This window comes from Macaca fascicularis, chromosome 5 (assembly GCF_037993035.2).
Source record: "Macaca fascicularis isolate 582-1 chromosome 5, T2T-MFA8v1.1".
Lineage (NCBI taxonomy): Eukaryota > Metazoa > Chordata > Mammalia > Primates > Cercopithecidae > Macaca > Macaca fascicularis.
The window spans coordinates 130454418-130469693 of NC_088379.1; the positions used below are offsets into that span (position 1 = coordinate 130454418).

At 34.6% G+C, this 15276-nt stretch overlaps 1 protein-coding gene across 5 annotated transcripts in view; it reads left to right on the plus strand.

Moving 5' to 3' along the window:
- FAT4 (FAT atypical cadherin 4) overlaps positions 1 to 15276 on the plus strand; it is a 187569-nt gene that overhangs the window by 114386 nt on the left and 57907 nt on the right. For all 5 annotated transcript variants that reach the window (XM_045392852.3, XM_005555880.5, XM_015450808.4 and 2 more), the window contains one exon: positions 13296 to 13476. In XM_045392852.3, coding sequence (XP_045248787.2) covers positions 13296 to 13476 — 181 coding nt within the window. The remainder of the gene's footprint in view (positions 1 to 13295; positions 13477 to 15276) is intronic.

A 15276-nucleotide genomic window follows, 5' to 3' on the forward strand; every position in this document is an offset into this window, starting at 1 on the left:
TTACCTGATGCCTGCCCCCCTTTATATCTATGAAGTAACTATTTTGCTTTTGATTTTACAGGCTCATAGGTAGAAGGGATGTACCTTTCCTCAGATGAGACTTTGGACTTGGACTTTTGAGTTAATGCTGAGATAAGTTAAGACTTTGGGAGACTCTTGGAAAGGCATGATTGTGTTTTGAAATGTGAGGACATGAGATTTGAGAGGGGCCAGGGACAGAATGATATGGTTTGACTGTGTGCCCACCCCAATCTCATCTTGAATTGTAGTTCCCTTAATCCCCACATGTCCTGAGAGGGACCTAGTGGGAGGTAATTAAATCATGGGGGCAGTTACCTCCATGCTGTTCTCCTAGTAGTGAGTGAGTTCTCAGGAGATGTGATGGTTTTATGAGGGCTTCACCCCACTTCACTCTGCACATCTCATTCTTCTCTCTCCTGCTGCCTTGTGAATAAGGACATGTTTGCTTCTGCTTCTGCCATGATTATAAGTTTCTTGAGGCCTCCCCAGCTCTGAGTAATTGTGAGTTAATTAAGCCTCTTTCCTTTATAAATTGCCCAGTACCAGGTATGTCATTATAGCAGTGTGAGAACAGATTAACACAGTCAGTGATACTATTACACTTCTATGGGCTTATTGATATTTAACAATTCTCTCTTTTTTTTGATACATCTAAAATAAATTTATTTATACATATATATATATATATGGGACAAGATTTTTTAATATATTATTAATCTAACATGGACTGTCTTTTATTTCTTTATTTTTATTTTTTTATTATACTTTATGTTCTACAGTACAAGTGCACAATGTGCAGGTTTGTTACATATATATACATGTGTCATGTTGGTGTGCTGCACCCATTAACTCATCATTTACATTATATCTCCGAATACTATCCCTCCCCCATCTCCCAATCCCACAACAGGCCCCCATGTGTGATGTTCCCCTTCCTGTGTCCAAGTATTCTCATTGTTCAATTCCCACCCATGAGTGAGAACATGCGGTGTTTGGTTTTCTGTTCTTGCAATAGTTTGCTGAGAATGATGATTTCCAGCTGCATCCATGTCCCTGCAAAGGACATGAACTCATCCTTTTTATGGCTGCATAATATTCCATGGAGTATATGTGCCACATTATCTTAATCCAGTCTGTCATTGGTGGACATTTGGGTTGGTTCCAAGTCTTTGCTGTTGTGAATAGTGCTGCAATAAACATACGTGTGCATGTGTCTTTATAGCAGCATGATTTATAATCCTTTGGGTATATACCCAGTAATGGGATGGCTGGATCAAATGGTATTTCTAGTTCTAGATCCTTGAGGAATCGCCACACTGTCTTCCACAATGATTGAACTAGTTTACAGTTCTACCAACAGTGTAAAAGTGTTCCTATTTCTCCACATCCTCTCCAGCACCTGTTGTTTCCTGACTTGTATTCTAACTGATGTGAGATGGTATCTCATTGTGGTTTCTATTTGCATTTCTCTGATGGCGAGTGATGATGAGCATTTTTTCATGTGTCTGTTGGCTGCATAAATGTGTTCTTTTGAGAAGTGTCTGTTCATATCCTTTGCCTACTTTTTGATGGGGTTGTTTATTTTTTTTCTTGTAAATTTGTTTGAGTTCCTTGTACATTCTGGATATTAGCCCTTTGTCAGATGAGTAGATTACAAACATTTTCTCCCATTCTGTGGGTTGCTTGTTCACTCTGACGGTAGTTTCTTTTGCTGTGCAGAAGTTCTTTAATTTAATTAGATCCCATTTGTCAATTTTGGCTTTTGTTGCCATTGCTTTTGGTGTACCAATAACAGGCTCTGAAACTGAGGCAATAATTAATAGCCTACCAACCAAAAAAAGTCCAGGACCAGACAGATTCACAGGAAAATTCTACCAGAGGTACAAGGAGGAGCTGCTACCATTCCTTTTGAAATTATTCCAATCAATAGAAAAAGAGAGAATCCTCCCTAATTCATTCTATGAGGCCAACATCATCCTGATACCAAAGCCTGGCAGAGACACCACAAAAAAAAAGAGAATTTTAGACCAATATTCCTGATGAACATCGATGCAAAAATCTTCAGTAAAACACTGGCAAACCGAATCCAGCAGCACATCAAAAAGCTTATCCACTATGATCAAGTGGGCTTCATCCCTGGGATGCAAGGCTGGTTCAACATACGAAAATCAGTAAACGTAATCCAGCATATAAACAGAACCAAAGACAAAAAGCACATGATTATCTCAATAGATGCAGAAAAGGCCTTTTACAAAATTCAACAGCCCTTCATACTAAAAACTCTCAATAAATTCAGTATTGATGGACCATATCTCAAAATAATAAGAGCTATTTATGACAAAATCACAGCCAATATCATACTGAATGGGCAAAAACTGGAACCATTCCCCTTGAAAACTGGCACAAGACAGGGATGCCCTCTCTCACCACTCCTGTTCAACATAGTGTTGGAAATTCTGGCCAGGGCAATCAGACAGGAGAAAGAAATAAAAGGTATTCAATTAGGAAAAGAGGAAGTGAGACTGTTCCTGTTTGCAGATGACATGATTGTATATTTAGAAAACCCCATCGTCTCAGCCCAAAGTCTCCTTAAGCTGATAAGCAACTTCAGCAAGGTCTCAGGATACAAAATCAATGTGCAAAAATCACTAGCATTCTTATACATCAATAACAGGCAGAGAGCCAAATCGTGAGTGAACTCCCATTCACAATTGCTTCACAGGGAATAAAATACCTAGGAATCCAACTTACAAGGGATGTGAAGGACCTCTTCAAGGAGAACTACAAACCATTGCTCAACAAAATAAAAGAGGACACAAACAAATGGAAGAACATTCCATGCTCATGGGTAGGAAGAATCAGTATCGTGAAAATGGCCATACTGCCCAAGGTAATTTATGGATTCAGTGCCAACCCCATTAAGCTACCAGTGACTTTCTTCACAGAATTGGAAAAAACTACTTTAAAGTTTACATGGAACCAAAAAAGAGCCCACATTGCCAAGACAGTCCTAAGCCAAAAGAACAAAGCTGGAGGCATCACGCTACCTGACTTCAAACTATACTACAAGGCTACAGTAACCAAAACAGCATGGTACTGGTACCAAAACAGAGATATAGACCAATGGAACAGAACATAACCCTCAGAAATAATACCACACATCTACAACCATCTGATCTTTGACAAACCTGACAAAAACAAGAAATGGGGAAAGGATTCCCTATTTAATAATTGGTGCTGGGAAAACTGGCTAACCATAAATAGAAAGCTGAAACTGGATCCCTTCCTTACACCTTATACGAAAATTAATTCAAGATGGATTAGAGACTTAAATGTTAGACCTAAAACCATAAAAACCCTTGAAGAAAACCTAGACAATACCATTCAGGACTTAGGCATGGGCAAGGACTTTATGTCTAAAACAACAAGTCTCTGAACATTGCTTTCTCACAAAATGTTTATGGAGCACTCTACTCCAGATATTATTCTAAGTCCTGAAGATATGCTGGTGAAGAGGTTTCTGTCTTTACACAGCTTACATTACAATCACAATAATAGACAGTAGAAATTAAACAATATAATATATAGATTGGGAGTGTTATGAAACATGATGCAGTTAAATAAAGCAGATTAACTGTCTAGAGAGTGTTAAGTAGTTACATATTTTACCCATTTGGAAAGTTAAATCTTTGGACTTGATGATAGTATTGGAAGTATAGGAAGCTACAAAAAGGCATGAATCAGGCCCGAATACTAGAATATTGGGATGAGCAATTTGGAGATGGGGAGAAAAAAGATTTTAGGGCAAATTAGCAAACTTAGTTTCTGGACATACTACATTTGAAATAATATAACTAATTGAGATGTCAAGTAGAAAGTTAAATATAAAAGTTTAGTTCTCAGGGAAGACATTCAAGTAGAGATACATCACAGGAAGTCATAAACATTAGATGACATTCATTATATGCACACTTAGTGCTTGTAAGTTCCAGAATATGTACTATATTATCTCATTTAATCTCACAGTAGCCCTGAAAGTTAGGCACTAGTATCTCAATTTTATGAATTTATAAAACAACCAACAAAAATTTGTGTTATAAAAGATAAACAACTTGTAGTGCCCATTCAGCTGTTTCTCAGTGACTGCAGGATTTGAGGCCAATTCACTTCACAGAGGATGATTACTTAACAATTATTTACCAATTCCCAAATGTCAGCCTGTCTACCATATTCTCTTTTATATAGACTATGTTTATATGAATTTCTTCTCTTTGGATTAAATTTTATTTTTATATTAAAGAGAACATTGTTTTAGGAAGCAAAAAATCTTGTTTTTCTGTGTAAGTAAAATACCTGGTAAAGTCATAATATTCATAAATTAGAAATCACAGCATTATTCCCCTCCATAAATAAAAAAATGTGTATCCAAGGGTTTTATTAAGTATAAAGTGCAAACAAATCTTAGATATTAAACTATGAATATATAATACGTATGATATACACATACCTCCATAGACAATGCAGTCAGTTGAGCTGTATGTTTGCATTGAATTTGGGGGTAGGAGATTAATCTGTGCACAAATTAAATATGTTATCCCTTGTCCTTTATAGATAATTCACAGTCTGTTATACTAAAGGGATATAGAGATTCTGGCTCTATATTTAGCACAAAAGTTTAGTTATGAAGTATTTATGTGTCAGCATAGTAGGTCTTCAGGGAACAGTTCAGTTATTAGCATTTCTAATTAAGGGTATTTATCATTCAACTGAAAGGGAATAAATTTCATTCTTATGCAGGGATTGAAATTTGCTTTTTAATGGAGGGAAATATGCTGCTTTTGCAAAGTTAATGCTAAAAGCTAAAAGGACTGATCATCATGCTTTATTTTATTGGTGAACACCCGATAACATTTTGAATTAATGTTGTCTGTCACATTATTTATTTGAAGCTGGTCATTGCATTATAAATGGCTCTGTAATCAAAAGAGAGGTCAGAATTGTGTAATATGACATTTTACATCTGAAGATAATTGTTTTTAAATATTCCAGAAAGATCACATTTTGCCAATATTATTTGTGGGAATGTATGATAGAAAAGTTTGCCTTGTCTGTTATGATGAACATTTTTAATAATGAAAATTGCTTGAAAATGTTTAAGGGCCCAATAATTCTATAAATCAAATCGTGCTAGAGTTGCCTTCAATTACCAGACATGAAATGCATTTGACTTAATTTTATTTTTGAGTCTAGGGCAGCTTTCATTATTTCCACTGGCATATTTGTTATAGATGGGAATCTTGTTTCCAAAGTTGATAATTGGTTATTGTTTTAATTCCTCTTACCTGTAGCAGACTTTATATGAAGTTTGTTAGTGATCTAAGTATTATTCTAAATCATTTATTTAAATAGCATTCTTTTAAATCAGCTATTCTTTAGTCAGAAAAAAAAAATTTCTACATAGAATTTTATTTGTGTTTTCTTAAGATAAAACTCCAAAAACATTTAATTTCCAAAATTCTATTGAATAAGAGCTAAACTTGCCATCAGGTTCCATAGAATTGAAATTTGATAAAATAGTTTCAATCTATTATTCATTTACTCCATGTAAACTATAAATCTGAGTATACAAAGTAAATTAAACTTTGAAATGGCACTAAACTATGTTTAATATTTATGATAAAATTTATATAAACTGAGTGATAAAGATTATATAAAATCAAAACCAACCTGATTTCATTATGAGGATTTTATTATTTTCAAAGACGTTTTCTAATTTTATATTTTTAAAACAATTCTTTTTAAAGATTGTTTTGATAAGTATTCTTAAATATATAATTTGATATTTTCACTCAGGAGGCAGACAGAGGTAGGTTGAGTTTAAAATTAGGTGGTAGCCTCTAGTGTTTCAGAGTTTCAATAACCGTGTTGAGAATTTTGGGTTTCTTTAACATCCTCCAAATAGTAATTCCTCATAATGTGCTTTTGTAGGCATAAAATATTTGGTTATTATTTTTTATTTTATAATTTTTAAAAATTGTGATAAGATATAATTATCACTACGTTTCTCATTGTAACAATTTTTTTAAGTGCATGGTTTAATGATTAATTATATTCACTTTGTTGTGTAATTTTTCAGTGACATTGTCATAACTTTACTAAATTCATTATTTTAGTTTTACTTCATGCTTTTTTTATTATGTAATTTATTTTAAGGAAATACAGTGTTTTTGATAGATTCCTATGCAAAAATAATGAAAAAAATCAAGTGATATTTAAGTGTGTATATATCTAATTTATATAAGCATGTATAGAGAACTAATTAGCAGCAATACATTATTTTATAAAATAAAATTTATAAAATACAGAGCTGTTGGTAATATTTAAAATGTTACATACGTTTTGTTTTGTGTATTTTTTGTTGTTGTTCAAATTTAAATCTAACCACATAATCTTCAATGCTAATATAGGATGGCTGAATTTCAGTACCTTTTTTAGTGGATGGCTTACTTACTGTGAGAAAAATGAGTTTATTTCATGGGAAAAAAAGAAGCTAATACTTTATTACAACAAACATACCCCTAATCAGGGGACCCATTCACCAAATATTTGATGTCAAGAACGAAAATGGCTTTGTTGCAAAGCGACAGAGTTAAGTTAAGCAGAAATTCTACTTCTGCTGAAGAGCTTTTGATGTTTTAGAGAAGTATTTTTAATTTATGGGTGCTAACATAAAAAATATAATCTTCCTGACATTTGAACTTCAATCATTTAAACTCATGAATTACACTTATTATCTGTGTATTTTCTGATAGAGCAGTTACCTGAAACTTTTTTCTTTTTTAAATCTATTTTAAGTTTTAGGCCAGGGTGCAGTGGCTCACACCTGTAATCCCAGCACTTTTGGAGGCTGAGGCAGGAGATCACTTGAGGTCAGGAGTTCAAGACTAGCCTGACCAACAAGGTGAAACTCTGTCTCTACTAAAAACACAAAAATTAGTCAGGTGTGGTGGCACGTGCCTATAATCCCAGCTACTTGGAAGGCTGAGCCAGGAGAATCTCTTGAACCCGGGAGGAGTAGGTTGCAGTGAGCTGAGATCACACCACTGCACTTCAGCCTGGGCAACAAGAGTGAAATTCCATCTCAAAAAAAAAGTCTTATTTTAAATTTTCTTGGCCGGGCGCGGTGGCTCAAGCCTGTAATCCCAGCACTTTGGGAGGCCGAGACGGGCGGATCACGAGGTCAGGAGATCGAGACCATCCTGGCTAACACGGTGAAACCCCGTCTCTATTAAGAAATACAAAAAACTAGCCGGGCGAGGTGGCGGGCGCCTGTAGTCCCAGCTACTCGGGAGGCTGAGGCCGGAGAATGGCGTAAACCCGGGAGGCGGAGCTTGCAGTGAGCTGAGATTCGGCCACTGCACTCCAGCCTGGGTGACAGAGCGAGACTCCGTCTCAAAAAAATAAATAAATAAATAAATAAATAAATAAATAAATAAATTTTCTTGTACTTCATTTAATATATTTGAGCTGATTAAGCTACCAGTCTTAAAGGCAATGCTAGTTATTAGTTTAATAGTTTTTCATATTTAAGAGTATAAAATGTGACTCACACAAGGCCCAGGGTTAACTGTGGTATCAAGAACAATTGGAAGATTAACTGTGTACAGTCTCTCTCTGTCTCTCTCCCCATGAGTGTGTGCGTGTGCACAATTTGGTTTGTGTAAACTTTAGGATACGCCATTCAGAATGTGGGTTTTCTTTTTTGGCTATTTTCTCTAAAAACTGAAGAAGTTTTATCACTTTATCCATGTTTATCTTATATTTATGTATATATATGAATACATATATGCATACATATGTACACACACTGCATAAAACTTTACAAATTTAAATTTGAAATTATTTTCATCTGACTACTAATTGTAATTAGGCTTTTGACTTTTAACTGGAGTTCTGACTTCTAATTCAAATATCCACTGGATCTTCCTAACCTCTACAATTACAAGTTTCTGAGACCTTGACTTTTAATTTTTATTTGTATATTTTACCCCTTTTATTGGCTCACTATCCTCTATCAGGAGCCTGTGTCATTATATCCTGCCTCTTTGTGATTGCATCTGGTTTTCATAAATCAATCCCAGATGGAATTGAACAATTTTGCCCTTCTACGCCACTACCTATATAATTCATCATTATCAGATCTATTTGAGCTAAACATTGGCCCTAGTATTCTGATTCTTCTCATGGGATTCATGTTTAATTGGGACCTTCTGTTTCTAAGTAATACAGTATCTGCAAAACTTTGAACTTTGTCTGTAGTCTTGTTCTCTGACCCCAGCCTTAGGCTAAGTCCCAGACTATAAGACTGTAGTCCTAGATTGTATATTTCTAGAAGTGTTCAATTATTGGAACTTGCATCCATGTAATCACTAGACCACGTTTTCATATAGAAAATGAGAGATAAGGTTAATACAGACAGACCACAAGACCTAATGGTATGCATTATGGGTTAATATAGAAATTAATTAAACATAATTATTCCTGTTTTCAATTAACTTACAACTTAATAGGACGTGAGTGGAGTATGTTGATAATTGTAATAATATAGGTTGAAACATCTGCAATAAGAGTAGCATAGTTTTATCTGAGCTTAATTAACTTAGAAAAGCTTTTTTTAAGAATTCAAAACTGGCTTTCTGTCTATTGTGGCTAAATGGAAATTGGTTAAGTTCTTTGGGTCTTAAATTGGTTAACAAAATTAAACAAGAATACCTACTTTGTGGCATCTGTGCATTAAATGAGCAATACATGTATAAAATATGTATAGATCTGGTATCAAATGTGTTCAATAAAATATGTACAACACATGTATTTGTATATATGTACCTATATTTCAATTTAGTTATAAATATATGAGCAAGGTTTACAGATAATGACTCTGATTTCAGTTTTTGACACACTAATGTTGAGGCTCTTCAGTAACTTGCAAGAGCAGACCAAGAAATAGGCAGTTGGATCTGACAACCCAGAGGCAGTAGAAAGATTTGGATGGAAGATAAAGTAATAGTAAGCATTGTGCAGCACTTCAAATAGGGTGTATCCACTACATGGTGGGAAACAGTAATACTCCAGAGGATCTCTCCACACAGTCAAAAGGAAAAAAAGTTAAAAAAAAAAAAAAAAAAAAAGCAAACACACAGACACAGAAAAGCAACAACAAAAACACAGCATCTTCATTCAATTAGCACATAAAAGAAGTGCCAAGATCTGTGGTCGCCAAGGACTAGGGAGTTTGTGTCACTCATCTGGCACAAATGCAATGAAAATAAGATTCACTTGAAATTAAGGAGCATTCCATTTTTCTCCCTTGATTTCATTTTTCTGCGTAAAGCTGATTTGGAGGTTATGCTATCAGTCAGCAAGCAAGAAGTTGGAGTGGGTTGGAGAGTTGATAAGCGCCATTCACAAAAATAATAGTCAAACACATTGGATGCAGGACTCAAAGTTCAGGTTAGTTAAATCTCAATAAAAGGCTTAGAAATATAGAACAAAATTTCTGTAAGGTTTCCTATGAAAAACAATTAAAAAACTAACAAGACTTGTGTGCACATTTCCTGGGGCAACAAGAAAGTTGAGACAGTTGCAGAAACTGTACTTCACTTTTCTTGAGGTGGGGAAAAAAAAAATAAGAAGAGAACTCCGAGAGCTTATGAAGTGGGTTGTGGCTGATTATAAAGGGAGACAAAGGGGACTCGGGAGAAGGTTCTTGGCTCGAAAACAGACTCATGTAGATGAAGAATCACCTATGGGGCTGATCTTGGCTTAAGGATCGTTTGCCAGTTTTGAGAATCATTCGCTAATCTTGAGGATCAACAAATGATCCTCAAGCCAGAACTGTCTGTTGTCACTTGTGTGCTTTGAAAATCATCTGGAAAAATAAGATGATATTCTTTGGTATGAACACAGTGAGATTGAACTTGCTGTAATAAACGGCTCGTTTTTTACTGCTTCCAGCATTTGCTTTCTAACTCAGAAAATGTATCTACAATAATATATGGTTTACAGACGAAGAAAGAAATCACATATTCTTGTCCAAATGAGTCAGTCATAATTTAATGTGGTTTTCCATATGTGTATCACCAGACACTTAAGAATACCAAATATTAATATAAAGACTTTGACTGGCAGTAACTTATTTTCTAATTGTTAATTATAGCACAATGTGTGTATCAGAAATATCCAGATCTTTCTTGAAATCTCACTGTAAGTCTTAAAATATCACATTTAAAAATGTCCAATTTACTGTGTCTTCCATAAAACTGTGACTTTTTAGAGAGCTAAATGTCTCATGTATTTTTACCACATGTGAAACATTGAGATATATTATGATTCAAAATATTTTCCCGAATAATATAAGACTGAATTGAAAGGTTTGGGGAAGGGGTGGAATCCTGAGTGCTGTAATACAGAAAACTATATAATAAAAATAGACTTTTCATATTTCAATTTCTGTGGGTTCTTTGGTCTCTAAAACAAGTACCAGAAGAACAATGAGAAACATGGAATATAATTTATGTGCTAGGTAGTGTCCTAAGCACATTACATTCTTCTCAATACCCCTTTGGGATAGAGTCTATTATTATTCTCATTTCACAGATGAAGACTGATTTTTAGTGAGTAGAGTGAAATATCAGTAAAAGAGATTAAAGAACTCTGCATCTCCTCACATCCTTTGCCTCTCTGGAACCTTGATTAATATATCCCCCTCTTTGGTGTCTTTCTTTCTTCCATGGCACCCCCTTTTGCTCACACAAATGCACACATATTCCCTCGGTAATTTTTTTTTTTTTTTATGCAACTGGTGGGAACTCTACTAACATTATTCAGAGCATTAACTTCCATGTCATAAAATTGTATATAGTGAAACACACATTCAAGAAATGTAAGCCAAACATTGGTACTCAACAATACACTCCAAAATATTTATTTTAACCTGAATATATTGCTTGTGAGAAATTTAAAATCTATGCCAAGATTATTGTGCTCAAATGTCCCACAAACTTAATCTGGCCGGTAGTGAAGGTCTTCCCTGTTGGGCCTTCTCTCCACCTCCTGCCTGGTGCTCCTCTAGGCTCAGCGACAGCACTGCTTGTCCAGACCCCCAAAGCAGCACAGGGAGCAGCACTGTTCCCCCTACTGGCAGTACCATCCAGCTTCTTGCCAGTAGTAAAAACTCCAGGGCTGCTTTACCCGGGTCACATCTCAGTGACATTCCTCACTAGGTCTGTGGCCTTGAACAAACTACTTAAACTTTCTAAACTTGAGCTTGCTTATATACCAAATGGAGACGACAGCAGTGCTGATTTATGGGGATTAGATAAGACAGTTTATGTAAACTTCTTAAACTAGTGCATGCATATCTAAGGACTAAACAAGTATTTACTGTTATTGATATTTCTTTTAATATGTTGCACAGAATTTTTACAGTCTTATTTGATGTGTTTCTCCATTGTATCCTATATTCATATCTATTTTGTTGTGTGTGTGAAATATTTGTTGCATAATTTTACCATTGCTTACAGTAAGCAAGTACTAAAAAGGCATTTAATTTTTTTTCAAGTTTATAGTTCATTACGTATATTACCAATAGATTAAGGGCTATTTTTCCCTTTAATGTAAAATCAAACACTAATACGTAAGATTTCTGCAGTCACAAACTTTACATTAATTTTTTAGATATTACTTAAACGTCACATTTTTCTGACTATTTGAATGTTACTTTAAATGAAATAATATAAAATGTCTTATTTTACATATATATGTGTGTGTGTATATATATATATATGGCAACAATAATCAGTGTGCAGTCTAAATTTAATTGCATCATTTTCTGGGAGGTATCGTGGTTCTTTATTGTGCTCTGCTCAACCGGGTATACACATTCTTTCATCTAACCTAGAATTCACAAAAATAACAGATCTCCAAAACCATTTCATTCCATAATTTCTCCGTCTGTTGATTTTGGTTCCTATACATACATCTGAGCATAAAAGCTCATTGGTACTAGGCCATGAGTAATTACAATCTAAGAACATAGAAAAACAATTGAATAGTGGTAAAGGAAACACCAGCAAATCACATGATTATTAGAAAATAATATTGTAAGGTTGTGAATCTCAATGCCATTCTGTGATAATGAGGGCATTCCATAAACATTTTACAAATAAATGAATGAATGGTTTTATTTACAGAATATTGAATGGTGAAGTTAAGTAGGATTTAAATATCATATTAAGGGAAATCACTTTATTGAAGGTAAAGTAGTATCTTAGGCAGAAAAGGAGAGTATCTGGGCTTTATTTTATTTTACATAAATGCAGTTAAATGGATCTTCGTTGTTTCTATTTAGAAGAGTTTGAGTTTGAAAAACGGTTTTGAAAACACAATCAGTGGCAGATAATTTGCCTTTCAGTTATGGGGACAACACACAGAATTCCAAGCAATATGGCATCTAGCCTTCACCACAAAATGAGTCTGCTAACTCTGTGTAGTACAGATAGTGTGACCTACGTGTTTGGCAAATATTGGCTTTTCACCGTATATTGATAACAGCTGGAACAGGAAATAAAAATGAATCACTTCACATTACATTGAATTTTAAATAGAAGCAGCACAAATGATTCTGAGTTAGCTCATCATTATAAAACTATTCTAGCACGTGGAAGATAACACTTTTTGAGATATAACTTGAAGCTTTTTTTTTCCTCCCACTGACAGGTGTTGATTAGTATGGGAAAGGGATTTAAATACCCCAGAGACTCTTGAATTTGCGATAGTAACGATGATAGTTACAGCTGAGAGTCCAGTTTTTAACATTGCCTTGTTAGTTGGCCAGCTCTTCCATGCCTGTGGGTATTCTTCAAATCTGGCTTTGAGCTATTTTAATGTAATTTCAGAGAAATTACCGGCAGTGCCTCTTTTGTGGCATTTAAATGATATTGTTATGTTCTACATTGTCGAATCAGCACCTTTAAAATAGAATAAGAGCATGACATATACTTTTTGTGCAGAGTTACTAGGAAAGAGTTGAAATTCTAGTTCACAAATGAAAATATTTTTCTTGTAACAAAATTTAAAATGCTCACTTATGTGTTCAAAAATTTTACTTTGATGTTTCCTGAATTCTCTTTAGTAATTCTGTCTACAACTAATTATCGTTAAATTTGTTATTTTTTGTTTATAAACATTGAGATTTGATTTTCTTTTCTTTTTAGGATCCCCTGCCCTGACTGGAACTGGAACAATCAACGTCATAGTAGATGATGTCAATGACAATGTCCCCACATTTGCCAGTAAAGCCTATTTCACAACAATTCCTGAGGATGCACCAACTGGAACAGATGTTTTATTGGTAAATGCCTCAGATGCTGATGCTTCAACAAATGCAGTTGTAAGGTCAGTACGTTTTCCTTTGTAAAGTTTGGCTATTTTCTCATTAAACATTGATTTTTGAACTACATGAATATAATGTTTAATTAAATTAACGTTATATTAATACATATCCTATTATTGTTATCTATTGCTGGTAGCTAACAATTCATAAAATGAGGATTCAAACAGTAAACATTCTACTTAGTACTCTAAGATTTTATTTAATTTTTATTTAATTTATATTTTTATCATATCTCATGGTTTTGTAGTTTGGGACTACACTAGGTGCTTTTTCTGTCTCATGAGGTTGACTGATGGCACTTCACAGTATTTACATGATAACTGAATGATCTAGAGGGCCCAAGATGACTTTGCATGCCTGCTGCCTTGGCAGGGTTGGTTGGAACGTTTAGGATCATCTAGGCCCCTCTGTCCTCGAGTAGTCTCAGAACTTCCTGATGTGGTTCTTTAGCAAAGTAGTTGGACTTTTTACATGGTGGTTCTGAACTCCAAGAACCACCAGTGAAAGCTCCCAGAACACTCGAAGGTCAGACCCAGATGTGCCATAGCAGCACTTCTATAATACTCTGTTGGTCAAAGCAGTGATGACCAGACCAGATTCACTGTGAGGAGAAACATGTATCACTCATTGATTGGAGAAATGTCGAGGAACTTTGACCGTTTTTATTCCACTGCTAGCCTCAATAAGAATATTTGTGTACTCTTCATTTAGTAAATGTATTTTACTTTGCTTAAATCCTCTTAAAATAGAGGACACAAATATGATAACTTGTTCAGAGAGGATGTGAAAGAAATTGAGTTGTAACATTTTATTGACCTAGCTTGTCCCCTTCTTCCGTATCTATTCTAAACTATAAGAAATGAAGATTTCCAAATATTCTAGAGAAAAACTCACACACATAAATATTTTATACCCCTCCTCCACTTTCTATAGGCTAGTATTAGGTAAATTAGAGTTGGTTAGATGGCTATCAAAGTAATGGAGCAGAAGATAAAATTTGAAGCATTAAGAATTATCAGCTATGGGTAACAGATATATTGATATGGTAATGATTTGATTAATGTCTTATTTTGTTGTTTGCTACCAATTTTCTTTCAACAAAATCATTTTGGAAAACTGACTTTCAACACACACATTTTAAGAAACACATTCAGACCATAATACTTGGTCTCTCTAAGGAATTACCTTTAAGCTGAAAGGACTGAGCTGTGGGATAGAATTAAGCACATTGTGTTATCTAAGAAGGTCAGCATGTCTGGACCAGCGTGAGAAAGGAGTTAGAGAGATAGGCAGGGGCTAAATCACAGGCCATGTAAGGGCTTCTAAGCCATGATACAGAATTGGGGTTTTCCAATTTACCTTTAGGTGGGAAACTACTGAGGAGTTTTAAACAGAAGAGACACATAAACTGGTCTACATTTGGATAGAATCTGATGAGAGAGGATTTATGGAGAGAAACCAGTGTACCATTTAGGCACTAATGAATATAGTTATCCAAGTAGAGTAACTTTATACTTATGTGGAAAAATGAAAATTGTGGAAATAGATTTGGGAAATGCCTTTGAAATTGGACGTGAGATCAAATGAAAGAGAGAAATCAGAATCATCTAAGTTTTCCACTCAAATACCTAGGCAGATCATGATATGATATCATTTACTTTATTTACTCTGTTTTGATAAAATCTTATTGGAATATAATGTATTTTATGGTTAGTGTTAATAACTCCTTGCTATTCATGGTATCCTGAAGAAAATCTATTATTTCTTCAGATTAAAAGAGCTATTGTTTAATTATTTATCTC